At 32.1% G+C, this 21,135-nt stretch overlaps 1 protein-coding gene across 6 annotated transcripts in view; it reads left to right on the forward strand.

The window, feature by feature from the left end:
• The window catches only part of LOC132754476 (synaptogenesis protein syg-2-like), a 146,153-nt gene that overhangs the window by 120,161 nt on the left and 4,857 nt on the right, over positions 1 to 21,135 (forward strand). For 3 of the 6 annotated variants that reach the window (XM_060745104.1, XM_060745105.1, XM_060745103.1), the window contains exons 8-22: positions 1,224 to 1,517; positions 3,503 to 3,802; positions 4,076 to 4,201; positions 5,086 to 5,253; positions 5,682 to 5,984; positions 6,165 to 6,440; positions 8,011 to 8,286; positions 9,465 to 9,583; positions 10,674 to 10,857; positions 12,088 to 12,279; positions 12,738 to 12,836; positions 14,041 to 14,070; positions 16,866 to 17,024; positions 17,619 to 17,776; positions 19,789 to 19,890. In XM_060745104.1, the coding sequence (XP_060601087.1) occupies positions 1,224 to 1,517; positions 3,503 to 3,802; positions 4,076 to 4,201; positions 5,086 to 5,253; positions 5,682 to 5,984; positions 6,165 to 6,440; positions 8,011 to 8,286; positions 9,465 to 9,583; positions 10,674 to 10,857; positions 12,088 to 12,279; positions 12,738 to 12,836; positions 14,041 to 14,070; positions 16,866 to 17,024; positions 17,619 to 17,776; positions 19,789 to 19,890 (2,786 nt within the window). Of the gene's footprint in view, positions 1 to 1,223; positions 1,518 to 3,502; positions 3,803 to 4,075; positions 4,202 to 5,085; positions 5,254 to 5,681; positions 5,985 to 6,164; positions 6,441 to 8,010; positions 8,287 to 9,464; positions 9,584 to 10,673; positions 10,858 to 12,087; positions 12,280 to 12,737; positions 12,837 to 14,040; positions 14,071 to 16,865; positions 17,029 to 17,618; positions 17,777 to 19,788; positions 19,891 to 21,135 lie in introns of all 6 variants that reach the window. The other 3 variants (XM_060745107.1, XM_060745109.1, XM_060745108.1) reach the window with 3 other exon arrangements.

Consider the following 21,135-nt stretch of genomic DNA (forward strand, 5'->3'; position numbering starts at 1 on the left):
ACTTTTAACTCAAATTTGGCTGAGAATTGCACTTACTATAAATTTTCAATTTAATTCTGAGTATATGTTTTTAATAATATTATCCTTTGCAGATTTTTTTCATTCTAAGTGTTTCACTTGATTTATGTAAAAAATAATTTGTTTATGCTTTAAGGCTTTTTGCGTTGAGCTCCTTTAAATAATAAAAGGAAATAAATATACAATGTATATTAAAAAGAAGTTTAAGCATCTCATAAGTCATCAGTTATTTAGAGATAAAAAAAAAGTGTACAACAAACTGTTCCAAACTTATAGCAAGATTAGTCCATATCATTCAAAAAAAGGTAGAAGATAAAAATATGAAATATAAGTCAAAATCATTTTTGAGAAAAAAAACTGAAGGGGGAAAAACAAACTTTATGAGGATTTTTTTTTTTAAATATAGACAAGCTCCTTAAAACACAATATTCACCTTCTGACTTCCACATAACATCATATTTTGAAGACTATTTCCAGGATATATTCTTTTTATAACAATGCTTTTTTTTTTAAAACCAGATTCATTAATTTTGTTAACAGGCAACAACTTTATCTCTGGAATTGGTAGTTTGAGTTTTGGTCTATTCAGTTGCATGTGGACAATAGAAGATGTAGACAAATTTCTTCTATCATCCATTAAGATCAATAGAATGTTATTTTATTTGTTCTGTTAATGGTGTCAGAGAGGAAATGAACTCCGTTTATCCTAATACATTAAACACACGCACATACTGTATTACTTTCCTACTAATTTGTTAAGATGGGTTTTTTTTATGCCTTTTTTCCTAAAGAATGTCTGTTCATGACACAAAATGAACAAATAAAATTTCAAAGTGTTCAAAGTTTTTTTTAAGTTGTATTTCTTTATTAGAGCAAAAAGAATCCTCATGGTCAATTTAGATAGTGAAGTACAGCGATTTTGAGAAAAAAAAAATCATTAGAAAGCTATGGAAAAGTGTGTATCTCAGTGTAACTAAGTTTAGGATATTGTTTGCTCTGGAGGACCAATGTACTGCTCAGGTGCATTCTAATGCCTGAAATAATGCACAGAGGGGACATCTTAGGTCTTCCACCACTAAGTTAGGTGGAATGTTGCTGTTTTGATCTCAACAGTGTTGGTTGGACTTAAAATCCAAAAGCAGAAAGAAAAAAAAAAAAAAAAATTAATACTTATCTTGTTTACCTTTTCTTATTTGTCACTTCAGATCCACCATCTCCACCTAAGATAACCGGATATAAAACTGATCAAGTTATACGAGTAAATGACACAGTTCAACTCATGTGTACTTCCGAGGGTGGCAACCCACTTGCCCAGATAGCCTGGTTCAGGAACAATGCTCAGGTCGATTTCTCATACAGCCAGCGTGACAACAAAGCTGAAAACGAGCTGATAATTACCGCGGAAAGGTCGGACAATGATGCCGAGTACAGATGTGAGGCGTGGAATAGCGTCAACTTTGAACAACCTCTGATGGTGACCCGGAAACTTGTAGTTTACTGTGAGTATATATTACTTTATGCTCTAAGGGTTCAAATATTTAAGGGATTTTATATTGGCAGTGAAGGGGTTTAAATGTATGTGTATGAAAAACTTTATTTGACTGTAGCATTTTATAATGCAACTTATATATTAATATACATATATTGATATTATAAGCGTGTAACATTTATATAATAAGACTCAATAGACTTGGCGATGTTCTAAGTCTCGATAAACTTGGCTATGTCCTAAGTCTAGATAGACCAAGCAATTTCAAAAGTCTTAAGATTACTATGTCTGCCATATCATTTCAACATGGTCACTGAGATTTTTTATATATACACTGGATTTCTTATGAAAGTATTTATTTACAATATACGACTGAGACAGACGTTGGCTGCCTTTAATACGAATAAAGAGGTATAAATAAATGGTGAATTGACAGCTACAGTATGGCAATCTGACCAAAATATCTGCGCAAAGTCTGTGTTAATGTGCCTTTTTGAGTCGTCTGAGTCGAGCTTCATCAATCAGTTAGTTCCACGAGTGAGAGTTTTAATAATTCGAGAATAGAAACAGAGCGGTCTTGCCAAAAGAATTAAAGTATTGGCAAGGCATTAGGCTGAAATGGATTTGCGAAAGACTTCCTTTCACGGAATGAGAGATACTCAAATTGCCTTTTGTAATCCTAACGTCTTGAATACTCGTCTCGTTATTGATGTGCTGAGATTACCGATGTAAGATTGTGAGGTCTCGGGGGTAACATTAATAACGCTAGGTGCAGAATCGGTATATTAGAATAAATACGCGTCTGTCATTTTTTTCTGGCACGTAATAGTTTTGATTTAAACACTGATGAATATTTTATTGAATTTGAGTATGTCATTTTCACTGTATGATAGATGAGTGATGGAAAGTTGCTCGTTTTTCATTCACTTTTGTTTCGAATAAATGAATTTTTTTGAAATACACATTTATTTTGTTTTATGGCTGTTCTATGAATAAAAGATCGAAACCTTAAAACTCTGGGAAAAGAGAGTGTAGAAATGGCTTAAAACAACAAAACTTGAAAATTCTGGGGAAAAAGACTAAAACTTTTAGTTTTGTTTTGTAAATATTGATTAAATAATTTTATTGAATAAAAAAATCAGGAGAAAAACTCATAACTTCCGAGTATTTTTAGCCTTTAGGATTTTTTACACAAATTTCCAATGACACAATTTGATGCACTGTTGTTTTTTTTCAAGGGACATAGAGCTGTCATCGATATCGACAATATCGATGTATCGTTGATATTTTTTTTGCCGATCAATAATCGATACACATTTTAAAAAATCGATACTTTTGACATATAAATTAAATGTCTAGAAATTATAAAATTCACTCAAAATATATACAGAAGCAGTTATTTATATCTAACGTTATGCTTTGGTTATATAGTGGAATTATTTCATAGCAATGGTGACAAAAAATATTGTCTGGAAAAAATCATGCAGTGGACAAGACACTGTACAGAACATGTTTTTGACTGAAATCATTGAAACAGGTATGAAAGTGAATGACAGACAAGTGAGTATAGGATATTATCGATATATCGGTGTATCGTTGATTTTAGTCACTTGATATCGATATATCGTTGATATGCTTTGCACTGAATCAATGACAGCTCTAAAGGGACATGCATAAATCTTCAAAAGAAGTAGATTTTATGATAACAACAAATTAATGCATGCATTATTACGGCATGATTGTTTAGTGCTAATTGTGGCTTTGATCTGCTGGTAATAAAGACATCCTACAGTATTAAACTACCAGTATGCCTTTATGAATGGTCGAAAGATGATCTGCATAGTCTTGATTGAATTACCAAAAATATTTATAATGACCTTTTAACACAATGGCCTTTTAACACAATGGTCTTTTAACACAATTGATTTACTTCTGCATGCAGAAATCCAAAAATTTGTCTGTTGTAAAAACTGATACAAATGTTGTTTTATGCAGTTGCACCAAAGACGGCCACTATTACCGGTACACGAGAAGCGAAGGCGGGTGAGACGTTGACGTTGACTTGTACGACTTCAAACAGTAACCCGGAAGCCATCATTGAATGGATACCTCGGAAAGAGACTGGAGCAAATATTCGGTCGAGGACTGAAGTGTCTCCAAATGGTGGATATATTACTATATCAGAGATAGACATTACGTTGTCTAACACGCAGACTAGTGCAATATACACGTGCTCCGCTGAAAACCGACAGCTTGGGATTACAGTAGCTGATACGGCCACCGTTGGTGTTCTATGTAAGTCAATTATATCAAAATGGTCGTTATTAAAGGAACATGAAGCCTTAGAGGTGAATACATTCTGATTTCTGTACAAAGGGCAATTATGTGTTTTATACTGTTTAATAATTGATTTGTGCTTGTTTTATAATAATCACTTGATGAAAGTAAAATGTAATGCTGAATGTGAAATAATTTGTCATATAAATTGTAAATTCAAATATAAATGGATACAATAAATCTTAAACAGTGTATAAATTAATGAGTTTGTTAATATTGTTATATTTTTAGATCCCCCAGAAGCGCCTGTGATAACTGGGTACATTGAGGGTGAGTCTATTCGTGCTGGTGATCTAGTCAAGCTGAGATGTACAGCTATGAGAGGAAATCCCCCTGCCACACTGAAATGGTTCAAAGGTAAGTTGTTACAATTTGGTAAATCTTATTTCATTACCTATGTCAACAGTATAAAGGGAATGCAGTCTGTTCATCAGCTCTACACAATTGGCTGCTTTACCCACTTGACAGCTCTACTCAGTTGGAAGCTCTACACAGTTGGCTGCTCTACACAGTTGGCTGCTCTACTAAGTTGGAAGCTCTACACAGTTGGCTGCTCTGTTCAGTTGGCAGCTCTACTAAGTTAGCTGCTCTACACAGTTGGCTGCTCTGTTCAGTTGGCAGCTCTACTAAGTTGGAAGCTCTACACAGTTGGCTGCTCTGTTCAGTTGGCAGCTCTACTAAGTTGGAAGCTCTACACAGTTGGCTGCTCTGTTCAGTTGGCAGCTCTACTAAGTTGGAAGCTCTACACAGTTGGCTGCTCTGTTCAGTTGGCAGCTCTACTACGTTTACTGCTCTACTCGGTTGCTCTACACAGTCAGAAGCTCTACACAGTTGGCTGCTTTAACACAGTTAGCTGCTCTACACAGCTGGTTTCTCTACGCAGTTTGCAGCATTACTTAGTTGGTTGTTCTACACAGTTTGACTGCTATACAAAGTTTGCTGCTCCACATGGTTGGCTCCTCTACACAAAAGGTTTTTCTACACAGTCAGCAGCTTGTTTCCCTATACAGTTGGGTGCTTAATTTTAGCTTTTTTGATATTGAAACTTGAAAAAAAATATATTGACAGTCCATTTGAAAAATAAGAATCATTCCCAGAACTGTAACATGTGAGTGTTAAGGCAGTGAATATAAGCCCCTCCCCAAAGTTAAAATTGGCATAAAAAAATGGAGTCAAAAGTTGAGTACAGGATTTATTGTGTAATTGACAATAATTGAGCTTTTTTGTTTTGTGTTTTTCAGGAGATCAAGAAGTTACAGAAGTCAATGACTTGTCAGCAGGAAATATTCCAAATTTGGAGGTTGCCATAGTAACCAAGGCAGACGACAATGGTGCCATCTATAGGTGTGAAGCGTCGAACAAGGCTACAGACAGTCCTCTTGTAGCACTACGAAAACTGACAGTGCACTGTAAATATTTAATTTGAATTCCTAATATTTCTATATAGAAAGACATCATTGTACTATGTAATAGCATAAGCTAATGTTTATTTGAAATTAAAGCTTTTTTTAGTCTCTGTGTTATTAGTGATTCATATGTGAGTTAACTATTCTTAATACATTTCATTTTTTTGTAAATTTCTGGCAGTTATGCCCCTTAGTTTAGAAGTCGGTTTGGTAAATGGATGTAAACGATAATTTAGCATTTACATTTAGTATGTATTGAAGCTCCTAAAATATCAAATGCAAGATAGAAAAATAACACTGCCTTAAGATAATATTCTAATGATGAATGTTGTCTTGATGTCTGAACAATTCGATAATCATTAACTAATAAAGTTTCTTAGAAATAATGGATATTTCACATAATGAAGTCGCCAATTGTTTTCTCATCTTAGTCCCACCAGCCAAGGTGAATATATCGAGTGATCCAGTGGTAGCTCGTGCAGGTCATCGCCTAAGGCTCACGTGCACGTCTGCGTCCAGTAACCCGGCCGCGGAGATAACCTGGATGCATGACAACCATAAATTGACTGGTACCAACATTGGAATGACCAGTGGAGTAAATGGCGGGAAAATATCGAAGAACCAGTTAGAAATTATTCCGACGTCTGCTGATCACAACTCGGCATACGGTTGCCGGGCAACCAACTTGGTTCTACAAGAGACTATACACGATGCTATTACATTAAATGTCTTATGTAAGTTTGAAATTTAGCATTTCACTAACTGTTTTTTTTTTCCGAAAAGTTTCCATTAAAACATCGCATCTTAAAAGCATTGTATATAAAAATATTCTTTGAATAAGAGCATTGTGTTAATTTTATTATTTTTAAATACCTATTTTGTAGTAATTTCAATGTTTTTTTTTGGTCTTTCAGTTAAACCCGAGTTTAGAGATAAAGATGATACTGTTCAAATTACTGCCGGAGAAAGTAGGATCCTTAATCTGACGGCTACAGCTAACCCAGTCAATGGCACATATGTGTTAAAACGTGGAGAAACAGTTATTAAAGCTGGGGACGTCATAAGTTTTTCTTTCGAGGAAGGGGCTTTAACGATTTCAGCAGTATCGAAAGAGGATTCTGGGACGTATACGGTCACATGTACAAATGTAATGGGCAGCACTTCGTTCGATTTCACTTTGGATGTGTTATGTAAGTTGTATGATATTTTTAAGTTTGTTTTTAGAAAAAAAATTATCTCGTCAAAATGCTTGAAGTTCAATTCTTTGAGCTTGAGGCAATATTTCAGGTATTCCTCACACAAATGTTTTCCATCAGTTTCACAATGTCTTTGGTCTGAAAGAAACTGTTTAATAAAATTAAAAAACTGTACAATTAAACAGAAATAGGATACAGCTTGAAAAAGTATATTATCTAAAAAGTGTGTACCAAAGACTAGAAAGTGAACATATGCTAAATAAAAAATATAAAAATAAAAAGGATGATGATGAGGCTTGAAAAAGTACTATCTTGATGAATTGTTTACCAAATACAAAAAAACTAAAACTGATGCATATATATCTAGAAATGTTCTTTTGTACAAAAAAATCCTGTAAAAAAAAAGAAAAAAGAACAAATTATGATAAATACAAGATAATTTAGCAAATAGAATGACATGTGAGATGATAAAATTGTATATAAATATTTGGAACATGCCTTGGTATGATGTATATTGCCCAGTTCCTGTTGACAGACAATGTTAAAAAAGTTATCAGGTTTTCTGACTTTAAGATGAGATATTCTGAATAAATCATCGATAACCACAGTTTAGGTTTTCAATTTAAGCCAGCAGGGTATGAGACAGATTTTCTAAACATGCAGTGATTTGAGAGATAGGTAAAATTTTGAGTGATTCTAGAAATTATCTGGGGCAAGTATCATTGTAGTTTTGTCAGTCTGGCTGGCATTTTGAAGGGAAAATCAGCTCGTGGAAATTGGATTTTTTCACATCGATGAAATATTTCAAAATAATGACCAATATAGAAATTGTTGTTTGCACATTATAGCTGGAGACATGATGGAAATAAAATGAAATTTGGGGAGAAAAAATTTAATTTACCAATTTATATGATGTACTGGTACACATGAATTAAAGCAGTAGGCAACTTTCTTTGAATTTATTTTTTGTTGAGTTTGTCTTTCTTTGGTTTTTCCCCTCACATATTTCTCATATTAATTTGATTTTCTGAGAATAGGTATTAGATAGACATATTTCTTGCAGAAAAGACCTTGAAAATAATTTGTTATATGTTTTTTGAAAAGAGGGGAACATATAAATAAAACTAGTTACAGTTATATCAGTCATTCAGGTTTATATAATCTTATCAGAAACAATTGTTACAGATGATGATTAAGATGTTAATTGCATCATGATTATTCTAAAGGTGTTTGTTTGTTTCATTTTACGCCTTTCTCCACAGTATTTCAGTCATATAGGCAGGTAGTTTCCTAACCATCATTCCTGGAGAGTTACACCAGTACTAGACTACCTTGTAAAGGTGAAATCATATGATAAATATAACATGTTTGTGTATGAAAATAGGTACCGCAATATATAAGAGTCTGTCAAAAAACCACTAGTATTCGTAAATATTTCATATCAACCGACAGGTTGGGAAGACTTTTCTTTTTAGCAAGGTTTAATCATTAAATTTTAGGTGAAAATAAATTAATTTCTGTCAGTAACTGTCAATTGATTTTGCTTTCAAACCTGTCATTATAGATCCGGCAGAAATCTACGAGTCAAACCCTGTCACAGCTGATGCGGGAACTTCTGTGGAGTTGAAATGTCTCGTGCGTGGGAACCCGATGGTACCTGACATGGTGACGTGGAAGAGGGACGGGTTTGACATGACACGTGCGTTACCTTCATATGCCGAGGGCGTCGGCACTTTGATTATAGAAAATGTAGAGAAAACAGATTCGGGAACATTTACTTGTTTAGCACATAATGGAATAGGCGAATCTACCCAACAAACAATAGAACTGACTGTCAAATGTAAGTTTTTCGTCATTGGTTTGCATAACACAATTTAAAATCCTTTAACATTTTTACATTAACATTTTAATATGGACTAAGGTAAAAGCTTTTATATAGCCTGTTTTGTCATGTGAAAGGTTTAGGAAACAGCCTACTAGCTTGGTAGCGTTATTATGTTTGTTGAAAAATATTAAGGCAATTTCACAGAATATAACTAGATGAACTTACTTATAGGGGATAATATGTGTTACTATGCTCTATTACTAATAGTTAAACTGTGAAACTAGCATATTATTTTCACCTTTTAATAAAAAGTTACGTAAATGAAGTCCTGTATCTATATAAGCTTTCAGTTATATTGTAACAATATTCGCGGGAACCGCACAATTTAGCTCGGTCATATATTTTGTTCTTCAATTGATATTCCATATTACATAACATGGGAAATTTTTCAACAATTCATAACAAATTGAAGAGACAGAATCTATTTATATATGATTGAATTCAATAAAAATTCATCGGGAAAAAAATATTGGCGCCAGGGTTTGTTTGTTTTTACTTTGATATTGTTCCTGATATGTGCTTTTGTCTTGTTTGTTCAAGAGCTTATTATTAACTTTACCAGACCGTTATGTAATACGTCAAAAATCCAATGTGGAATAAGAATCTGTACGACTGGTTGAAAAATTGAATTTTGATTGATTTACATCAGATGTCTACGAAACCAGCTTGAAGGGAAATTCGGTTCATAATTATTGATGTTTATGTATATTTATAACTTTGAAGTCAAATTAATTTGGGTTTTTTTCTGCGGAGACTGCAAAATGAAATGGTTTCCTTTATAAATATAATAAGATCATTCCATCATCTTTTATATCAATTTTCGTTCATATTATGAATTGAATGATATTTTTTTAATTCAATTTTACTGTAGCGATGCTACATATACGATAAGTCATAGACAACAACATTTAAATACAAATACTCAAAACATTTTTGCCAATATTTAATAAGCCGTTGCTGAGCGACCTTGCACAAATCCAGCACAATATTATTTAATCATGGTATATAAAAAAAAATTGATTTGGAAAATTTAGGGGAGGTTCAATGATAAACTTAAAACATGCAGTTTTTGGTATTTTTCACAGAAATTTAATTATTTTTGTATTATGGTTTCTTTTTTCCTGCCATTACAGTTGTTCCAGTGATTGACAAGGCCCCTAAATACAGCAAGGCAGCAAGTGAGATGGGAAAAGTGGGAAAGTTAGAATGTTACGCCCAGGGAGCTCCTACCGTATCATTTAAATGGCAAAAGGTGAGACAATTATTCACTTATTCTTAGCAATAATTCACTTTTAAGTCCCCCTCCCCGCTTGAATTTTGCAATGGAGTTGAATTTTTTGACAATCTATTTCCTGAGTTAGAATTAACCTATCAAAGTTTGGTTAAAATGGTTAGCACAATGTACTAGTTAATCTACGGATCACTTACTGAAAAGTTCAAACCCCATCAGGGGCAAGTCATTGTTTCCTTAAGCAAGAAACGATACACTCATTGTTCATTATTAGTTGGTTCAAGAAACCAACTAGAGAGTGTTTTTTATAAAAATTAAAGCTTCCTTCATAAACAAACTTAAATAAATTGTCTATGAACTTATGTTTTACTGTAAGGAATAGCCTAGCTCTATCCATCATTATCTATGTTGATGCTAAAAGTGTCCAAGAAACCCATTTAGTACAATAGGTCATGTTGAAAAACTTTGAAGCATTGTTCACACATGGAAAACTTAAAGGGACTCCACTGAGGATTTTTTACATGATGGGACTGAAAATATTTTTTCCAGATAAATGTACTATTTGATATTGGTTAAGACTACTAATCTTTGTGCAAAATTTCAGATCATTTGCGCACTTTGTCTTTCCAGAATAATTATTCAAATTTTGTAAAAAATGACTCAAAATAAAAAGTGTTCAAATGCTTTTCACTCAAATTGGTCTAAGAAAAGCATAAAAATACAATTTTCAATTTATTTCAAAGTATATTTCTTAACTATCTTTGCATAATGCATATATTTCTGTTTAAAGTGCCCCAGCTTATTTATGTAAGAAATTCAAATGTTATGTTTTAAGGCTTTTAAACCTCAGTGGAGTCCCTTTAATGAAAGTAACTTTAATATCATAAATTATACAAATTTAAGTCACATATTGAATTTTTTTTTTTAGTTTTGTCAATATGGTTTTCTAGATGTCAAAAAGAAATTTAAATTTTTCTAATTTTCTTTAATAAGTATATACGGCTAGATTTATTTTTAGGGCTATGCTTTGGCAATATTTCTTTTAAATGATAAAATGTAAGGAATCAGACCGTTGTTTTCTAAAGTACTTATTTTGTTATACTTTTGATAGGATGGCGTGGATATTGTATCAGATGATGTGAAATATGTGATACGTGAAAAGGTGACTGAGGAAATCAACTATGAGAATATCTTGTCAATAAAAAATGTTGTGAAAAGTGATTATGGGATATACCAGTGTATTGTCACCAATGAAAAAGGGGAAGATAGGCTGGCTGTAAACTTTGCTGATACAAGTAAGTTAGATTTGCTGTTATAGATAAGTTAAATCTGTAATATTTGCTGTTATAAATAAATTAGATCTGTAATATTTGCTCTTACAAATAAGTTAGATCTCTAAACATTGCTGTTGCAAATAAGTTAGATAGGTAAACTTTGGTGTTACAAGTAAGTTAGATGTTACAAATAAGCCAGGTCTGTAAACTTTGCTGTTACAAATAACTAAAATCTGTAAACTTTGCTATTTCAAGTGAGTTAGATAGGTAAACTTTGCTGTTGCAAGTAAGGTAGATCTGTAAACTTTGCTGTTACAAATAAGTAAGATCTGTAAGATTTGCTGTTAAAAGAAAATTGGATTTTGTAAACTTGGTTGTTACAAGTACGTTAGAAATGTAAACTACTGTTGCCAATAGGATAGACTTAATGTTGTGGTTACAAGTTTTGATAAAACTGCCAAAAGAATTATGACCAAAAAAAAATCAGAAAAATGAAACAAATTTTCTTTTTTATATTTTAGATGATAGACCAGGTAAAACTAGCTATTTCAAAACTTAATTTTTTTTTACACTGTTGACTTTCACTAGATTTTAATTTTCATTGGTAGATCACAAATCAAATAGATCTTTTCTATATTTTGGGGACTTTGGGAAATCAGGTTTCACTCTGTGTAGAATTGCAGATGTAGTATGTAACTTCTCAGTAGTGAATTTTTTGTTGCATAATTTTATTCCTATGTAAACAAAAACATATTGTAAAACATTCCAGATTAGATTTTTGATAATTGAAAAAATTACAACAAGAAAACATAAATTTCTTATTTATGAACTGATTTGGAAAATGGAATATTTGTGTTTTACCAATGCTTATTGTTAATTTGTTTTCATTTTCTTTCCTTTCATAAAAATTTATTTATAGACTTATGTAAAACAACTTCACAGGAGACTTTCACAAGGAAGTAAATTGAATATCTAACATGCAAGTCCAGAATTTTATGAGTAGTTGGGAACTTAAAGTTACTTCCCCTGAATTTATTGTCTACACCAACTTTCTTTTCTGGTGAAAAATATCAATGTGAATTCATAATACAGGACTTGTGTTCAAAATCATGCTGAAAAAACTTTTAGTAATTTTTGTAACAGTAGTGAAATTACTTCTGGAGTATAAGAAAACAACAACAAGAAAGGCACACTTAAAAGTTTAAATAAAAAAATACTAAACTTACGATTATTTTATTTTTATGATTTCAGCAAAGCCTGACCCTCCGGACAGTATAGAGATAGTAAATTTTACACATAACAGCGTAACGTTAAAATGGAATGCTGGATTTAGCGGAGGTTTGGTTCAGCATTACAGGGTACGATACAAGATGGCACAAGGTTCACAGGGCTATACACAAGTTGATGTGCAACCAAAGACCAGTACAGTGTTTACTGTTAGAGGTATAGGTGCCATATATTATTTTTTTACGAAAGAAACAGTATACTGTGTAGAATTTTCATAAATCGTAATATTTATTTGACTGTTTAAATAGAGTCCTATGATTAGCATAACTGCACTTATATATTCTGATTTATGAATGTTGCGAAGTGTCTACGAATTGTTGTCTTACATTTATAACTTAGTTAACCCTAAGTTAACCCTTAATCTTATGACAGCAACCAGTGTATATCAAGATTAGCCGGAACATCCGTGCCATATGATCATGGTCTGCAATGTTCCGTAATTCAGTCGGTACTTATTTTAAAATTATCCCTAAAAATAATTAATGGTTTTGTCCAGATTGAAAGACAGGCAAGTCCATTTAAAATATTAAGTGTGGTAAGGAATAAGAAGTTGCTGATAACACATTGTTAAATCATCAGTATTGACTTGAACCTATTACTTCCGATATTTGTAGGTCTGGCGCTCGGCACAGAGTATGAGATGAGTGTGATGGCGTATAATGATATAGGCGACAGCGATTATTCTGTGGAAGTTGTTGTTGCAAAAACTTCAAGTAAGTTGGTTTTAAATAAATCTTACCTTTGTAATACAAGCTACCTTCGATGTCTAGAACATTAGAATAGCTAGTGGATAATTTGATTTTTTTTTTCAATGGTAATTTAATTGATTTGTCTGAAATCTGAAAAGTTTTGTTGTATATACAATGACATAACATTTGAGCCGCGTCACGACAAAACCAACATAATGGCTTTGCGACCAGCATGGATCCAGACCAGCCTGCGCATCCGCGCAGTCTGATCAGGATCCATGCTGTTCGCTATCAGTTTCTCTACTTGTAATAGAGTTTGTAAGCGAACAGCATGGATCCTGATCAGACTGCGCGGATGCGCAGGCTGGTCTGGATCCATGCTGGTCGCAAAGCCATTATGTTGGTTTTGTCGTGACACGGCTCATTTGTACAAAATGAACAGTTGTTAGTTTAAAACCAGTTGTTATATTTTGATATGTATATTTATAGACATTTTAAAGTAAACATACTAAATATCCTATGTTTGCTTTTGTTTATGTTATAGGTCAAGGTCTTAGTTACTAAAAATATAATTGTTTTTGTTAGTTATAGTAACAATTAAGAATTTGTTCTAATTTCATCAGCATGGAAATAAAAAAAAAAACTTACGCTTCTGTATTTTTTTGCATTTGTGAAGATGGCTTAATTAGGGTAAAAATAATATTCTGAGTTTAAGATCCTTAAAATTTTATACCAGACGAGTAACCCTTTGTCTGCTAGTGGCAACAGAGTCTACCCATGTGACCAGTGCAGACCAGGATAAACCTGCATGTCCATGCCATCTGATTATGGTCTGCGCTGTTTGCTATTTGAAAATTACCCTAAAAATGATAAATGGTTTTGTCTAGACTGAAAGATGGACAAGTCCATTTATGATATTTAGTGAGGGTTAGATTGCTTACAAAGATAATTGAGCCTGGCCAGTGTGTTCATCCTGATCCATGCAGTTGCGAGACCAGGGGGGCGCTACACTGTTGTGATATGTCGTCTGCTTAAATTTTTATACCTACACCCTTGAAAAATCAACAATGGACTGTTCTGAATTCAAAGTAGGACAAGTCCATTATATAAAATTAGGGGTTCAGTAGGAAGACATTGTTTATGTTTTTCAATGTGCCGTCTCTGATGCTTATAATCTATGTTAATTTTGTCAATTGATTTTATGTTAATATACTTTCTTGTGCAACAGATTTAGGCATAGTTTGTCATAGATTAGAAGGTAAAAATTGAACAAGGTGTTATTGCTTGCGGTAAAAGCTTGTATATATGTATTTAAGACCACTATTTGAAATAAATGATACTCTTCCTATGTGAAGTGGTATTTCATAAATTTGCACACAGCATAGAATGATTGTTGAAATATTACAAGCTTGTTATAAAATATAATTATAAAATCATGTACATATACTTTATCTGTGATTTAGTTTTTATAAATGTTATATTATTATCACATTGTGTTTTATTATCTCAACTATATATAACTATATGTAGGGGAAATCTGTCATACTTACCCGTGTGCCTGCATCATTGTCAGCATCACACCTTCATTTTTTTGTAACACCCGTCTTTACAAAGCTAAAAACTCATACTTAGTATAATACTGTCCTAAAACTCTAATCATAGATTATTTCTTTATGTAAACTTATATAATCAATTCAATAAAAACAAATGCTTTTCTTTGGCTATTGACGTTTTGTCTTTGTCTTTGAAAAATTGATGTTTTTTTTTTCCTCACCAGAATTTCCAATTTAATTGTTTTACAACCTCTTGCTTTTCAAAGAACCCTTTGAGTTATTGCTTTGAATCATCTCCACCTCCACAGCCATGTAGGCAAGAGTACATTACTGCCATAAATTTTGACAAAGTAATCTTAGAATTTATACAAAATCTGTCGTACCAACCCACTTTTCCACTTAACCCTTTGAGGTGCGACTTTGAATTTTAGAGCACTAATTTATTAACTTCACACCCATTTCTATTCAACTCTACTTGTTGTTGTTGTTGTTATATTATTATTATTGCATTAATATTATGATCTTTATATTATTTTTATTTATAATATTATTATTTTATTATATAATCATTTTTTGGAACTGGATAGGTTTGCATTGAATTGCTTTGAAATATAAATCTTAAAAAAATAGGAAATGGGAAACGTTTGCATTGAAATGCTTTGAAATGTAATTTTGATAAAGAATATTGGGAGAGGTTGCAATATCTTGCAGTTCTTTTAAAGAATGTAGCTTTGCTTTTATGAATATATGAATTGCGTGCTGCTTGTTTGATTGATTTGATACTTTTAATTAGATATTTTAAATTAGATTTGAATCATACATTTCATTGAGAAATCAGGTAGTGATATAACTTACACAAGAGATTTTCTGCTTTTTGAGTCTGGAAGTTACAGATTTTAGTGTTTTGTTTTTTTTACTCAAACTTAACTGCAGTCTTGAAATTGTTTGTGTGTAATATGCACAATGACTTTACCTTACTAATGTCATGGTCACTCACAAGGTCACTCATGAGAGTTGGGTCGCACCTGTTTGTGTGGTACCAATCAGAATAAAGCCTGTCCCAATGTACATGTAATACACATGTAGATCTGATATGAGCTTATGTCAGATTAATCATTGATGTGTGGTTTTAATTCAAGTCAGCTGTGATCTCTTTGTAAATTTGAATAAAATCATAGTTTTGATGTTTGTTATCTTACTTAGAAATATTTTAACATAATTATGCTGACAGCGCTTATGCGACGGTTTGTCCTTCCTTCTGTCTGTTCCTCTTATGTTTTCTTTTAGCATGTTCAGTTATTGACTGATGTCATCATATATTTGGTGTTTGGCCATTTATCATTGGATGGGATTTTTGGTCAATTAGGTCAAGGTTTCTTATGTTTACATCTAAAATCTATGCAGATTTTAGTGATATTTTTGTACTGGACTTAACTGAAATGTTCTTATTGTTTGATGAGTGATATAATTATGCACAATGTCTTCAGCTTTGTCAAAGCAAGATCAGGGAACATGCGTTGATACTTTTGTGCTGTGATAGTATATATATGCTGGGTAGCCTGGATCCACACTGCTAGGCTGTGCAATTTATAATGCTAATAACTCTCAAACAGTTAAGACATTGTTATTTTTTTTCAGTTTCATACTTATTGCTCTTAATTAATTATAACAAATTTAACAAAGCACAACTTTTTATGTTTTCAATTTAAAATTTTTGAAATGTTACCAAATTGTATGTTTTTGTTAAATTTATTTATGTCTAAAAGGCCTTTACTTTTACAATTTAATTGCTGATTAATTACACTACAGATGAAAAGATCAGCTTTATTAGATACTCCATGTGGTATTTTGTAAAGAAAATTAGTTTTCCAAAACTTTTTTGAAAAACAAACACAGCATATAGTTTTTAGTTTATCTTTTCTTCTGTTTTCATTTCAAGCTTGACTTCAGTTTCTTGTACAAACGTTCTTGTTAACTCCTATCTTAGAAGTTTGCTATGTTTGTAACCCGTATGAACATTAACCCTTTGGTGACATTTCAAGCCAAAAGATATTATCGGGAACTCGGCAAATGTAGGTTTTTCCAGGCTTATTCCCCGGTACAAACAAACTTTTACCATTAAAGCTTCACAGTATACTACCAGACACTATAGATTTGACAACCTGTTGCGCTTTTTTTTCGAAGCTATAACTGTAAATGTTTGTTTGTGCCCCTGGATTAGCTTGGAAAACCCAAAATATTCTTAAATGGGGAGTAAGTCTATTGGAATTAGGTCAAGGTCATTTTGGCTGAAAATAGCTTTTCCTAATGTTCTTTATCTTAAAGTTTTTGTCGAAGAGACATAGGGGAGCGTCCATAGATGTGACAAATATAAGTGTAAATAAGGACTTTGTCAAAAAAAAAAAAATTTTTTACATTACAATTACTTTTTCAATTACATTAATAAGTTTCATTACATTCACTATTTTGATTACAATTGCACCTTCAATTACAATTACAGATTTGAAGCCAACGTCTGATGTGAAGAAGGAGGAGGAGAAAGCAGAAGATATGCCCGTTATTATAATCCTGGTCGTCTGTGTAGTCGGGATCTTCCTGCTCGCCCTCAATATCGGACTCATACTGTTCTTCGTTAGAAGAAGGAAGAAAAGAATGGAAAGTAGGTTTATAACTCCATAAGCTACTTTCTCCTGTTGAAATAACTAATATTAGGTCTCTTATTATTGCCAATATATGACATGTTCAGCTCATTACTGTGAGTAAATCATTTAATATTTGAATCATTAAAAGTTCTGCAATAATGTTTTAAATACTAATTTTAGTTAGTTTTTTGCTTGATAATTCAAAGAATATGAAAAGCCATTGTACGCGTCCCAGTATCAGCATGGCAATCATACTTTGGTCAGGTTTTTGGTGAAAATTGGTATCTCCAAAACTACTGTAAGGGAATAGATTGAAACATTGCACACTTGTTCTCTATAACTATCTAACATAATGGGCACAGGTCCCATAACTCTGAGTAACCTTTTTACTATTATATCCCTTTTCTTACTGGCAAGCACTTAGAATAGTCAAACATGCTGTTTTATGGAGGGCATAAATTTTGTGCATGAAAATATTTTTGTGTGTGAGATTCGTCTGCTTCACTTTCAAACAGGTAAGTTTTAAAAATATCAAGTCTTATGATTGTGTACAATATGCTAAAATTTTATTGTTTAGGCAAAATTCTTTTGTTACAAATTTTCTTTCCTAGATGGCAGCGACACAACTAGTCATACCAATACAATAGAGCTGTACGGTCCGAATAAAGAAACGCAATTGTACCCAATGACCCCATCGGACGAGTCAAGGAGCTACGGCACTTACGATAAAAATGATGACGATTTCTCAGACGATTATAAATCTTACGAGGTATAATTAAAGAATTTGATTTTCATTTCTTCATTTTCTTTTTTTTTTCCTCCGAGATATATTTTTAGGCCAGTCTGAAATTTTTAGGTTTGATTCTTTTGATTTTTTTTCAGTAATTGATAGAAGTGGATTTGATGGCTGAAAATATATTCTTAGACAGAATTATTATAATCTGTATATTTTAATGTGGTGAATTCAAAGGTTTCTCTTTATGATTTAGAAAAACAATTTAAATTTTGATCAAACGTAAAACTTAATTATGGTTTTCAATATTTCAAATATAACCATTGTTAGAACAATATATCTTTTATTTCTCAAAAGCTTTTGATATTCAAAGCAATTGTGATTTAAGGACCATAGTTAAGGTTTGGGTTCAATTTAGATTTTAGAATGAGGGATTAACTTTAGGGATTTGTGCCAAATATCTATTACTGCTATTTGTAACAATGAAGTAAAAATAACACATTTGCACAAAGCTGGCAATATGTTTTTGGGTTGAAGGATACACTTTTTGTTATGCTTTTGTGTGGTCCTGTGGGGTGTGAATGGTGAAGTTTGTCACATAGAAAGCTTTTCTAATGTACTGATCGTAGCTAGCTGCGGGTATTTTTGTTGCAAGGTCTGACAACTTGTTTAAAAATTGCTTTAATTTATTGCTGGTATTTTATTTCACTGGAAAAAAAAATATATATAAAATGTTGTATTGTTACAAAATATGTCTAGTAAATATACTTACATAGAATTCAATATTACACCATCATAACCGCACTGAAAATTCACTAAAAAGGTTATGACAGTGTTTTTCGTTGAAGAGTTTTGTGACGTATGTGGTCTTAGTTTGTCTTGTTGAGTAGTTGTGACTAAAGCATCGTGAATTATACATGTATAAAGCATGCATCTATCCTGAACATACAGTAACCGTCCCGCATAAACTGATTTTGTTATCAGATATATACATAATCTACAAATATAGGGTTCAACTCAGCATTTTCAATACCTGTTGCACTTAGCTGTGCAGTGAACATTGAGATTTAAATTCCACAACTTTCCATTTTTGCAATTTCAATATTAAAACAAGATTTCAATATTAAAATAAGGCTAAGGCTTCTGGTGGCAACTGATTCTAGCCATGGAACCATTGTATACCAAGATTGTCCGACACTCCTATGCTATCTGATCATGGTTAGTGCTGTTTGCTTTTCAGTAAAAGCAATTATTAAAATTTCCCCTAAAAAATGAATGGTTTTGTCCAGATTTGAAGGATGGATTTGTCGATTTAAGATATTTAGGTTGGTAAGGGTTATAACACATGTAACTTGAGGAGCTAGTGTTACAAAGGTTTGTCCGGTTTAATACCAGTTGCTAGGACTAGTGGTAAGTGCCGCTCATGCTCTTAAGGATGTCATGTTGTACCCTATATTTGTTACCATTTATCATTACATTTAAGGGTATGAATACAGTATACAATGCCCGATGTTGATAGGCCATGTTTGATTTAAAAAAAACAACAACAAAAACTGTCCTGGGAAAAAAATTATTTTCATAATATCATGCATGCTTAATTTTCTTGGTTTAAATTGAGATGCTGGTATTAAATTAACACGAGAGGTTTCCCATTAAGATTTGTTTTTAATTTTTTTACAAATCAGTTCTTGACATTTAATCAAACCTTTTTTTTTTAATGGAAAAGATGGAAATATTTGACATATTCTTTAAGGTAAAAGCATGTTGGATTAATTATGCATAAATGTCAGAATACCTGAAGTTAAGGTTTTTCTTTCACAATTTAATAAGAGACTTTTCTTGTTTCTTGGAGCACAGGATCTATAAATTAACTTAAGTGACCTCTACAGCCTACTTTTCCCCACTTCCTTTATACAGAATGGAGGTGAAAAATGTTTATGTTATAGTTGCCAGTCTATAAATAACTTAAAACGCAATATACATACATATATCATTACACATATGCACCCATATGTTACTGTATGCTATGCATGATCCCGTGTTTACAGCAGCAGCAGCAACAACGACAACACAAATGTGTGTCCATGGATGACTGCCTATGTCTCGGGAAAACGACAACGTGGAAAGATAATTGCTGTTTTGACCCGGGGGTGGGTACATATGGCTAGCAATCTTGTAGCCTGCTGGTAGATTTATGTCTTGTAGTGCTTATATAGAGTCCTATAATATATGAGGACACTACAAAGTAAAATGCTTTATATGTTATATATTACACAATACACAGGGCATATGCAAACTTATCCAACTGTTACACACTTACTTTACTATGTCACATTTCTTATATGCGGATTATTGAGAAATTTTTAATTGGAATAAAATTTTGATTTTCATGTGGATAACATTTTATGAGATATAGTTTTTCTTCATGAAAAAGTCAAGGACCAATTTGACGGACCTAGTGGTTCTTTTTTATGTAAAAAAAACACTTTATAAAAACCTAAAACTGATAATAAAATTGATAATAAGTGGCTTATTGGAAATTAAATAATGAATTTTGCATTTTGTTTCACTTCTTTTGAAACAAATGTTTAGCAGAGTAGGTCAAAAGTCAAGGTCATAGGTGGCTTGTTACTTTATGAGAAGAAACTTGTATAAAGAATTTCTATAATGAATTCAATGATGAAAAATTAGATTTGTGAATTTCTTATTGTTTAAAAAGTTTAATGTCAAGGTCACCATCTATGATTAGGTATCGGTATAAGATTAGAAAGGTCACCAGCAAGGTCAGAGGTGAAGGTCAAAGATACAAATATAATTAATAGTTTCATTCTGAAACTAAAGAATTTAAAAAAAAAACATCATTTTTAAGTGAATTTCAAAAATACGTCACTCAGTCACATGGTATGCATTCTAACTTACACGATAAATGTTGCACTATTCTGTAATAACATAACACAGTGTAAATGTTTCATGTTAAATGTCATAGGAACAGAATTTCTCTTTGCTTCTTTTTCTTTCACTTTACTTTATTTTCTTTAAATTTCAAAATAATTCACAACCAAGACAAACATTTTGTTGACATGTATACACATGTTTCTTTAATTTTGAATCGTATATATTTATATGTATTTTGTCAAATTTGGAAATTTTTATATCAATAAAATGCTTTATTTTTATCAGTGAGAGTGAAACTGTTAAAACTGCATTTCAAGCAATTTTGTAATTATTATCATAATTTTGTTACATTATTATGTACATTTTAATAAAATCTTAAAAAATTTGTAAATTTCATAAACTGAACGAAAAAAAGTTGTTGTTTTTTTCATTGTGCAGTTTTATATTAAGTATCTAAAGCTCAGTATTGCAGTGTATCGTTTATTTTTACCATAGGTTCA

The sequence above is a fragment of the Ruditapes philippinarum genome, unplaced genomic scaffold (assembly GCF_026571515.1).
Source record: "Ruditapes philippinarum isolate M1 unplaced genomic scaffold, ASM2657151v2 ctg956_1_1_1_1, whole genome shotgun sequence".
NCBI classification, from domain to species: Eukaryota; Metazoa; Mollusca; class Bivalvia; order Venerida; family Veneridae; genus Ruditapes; species Ruditapes philippinarum.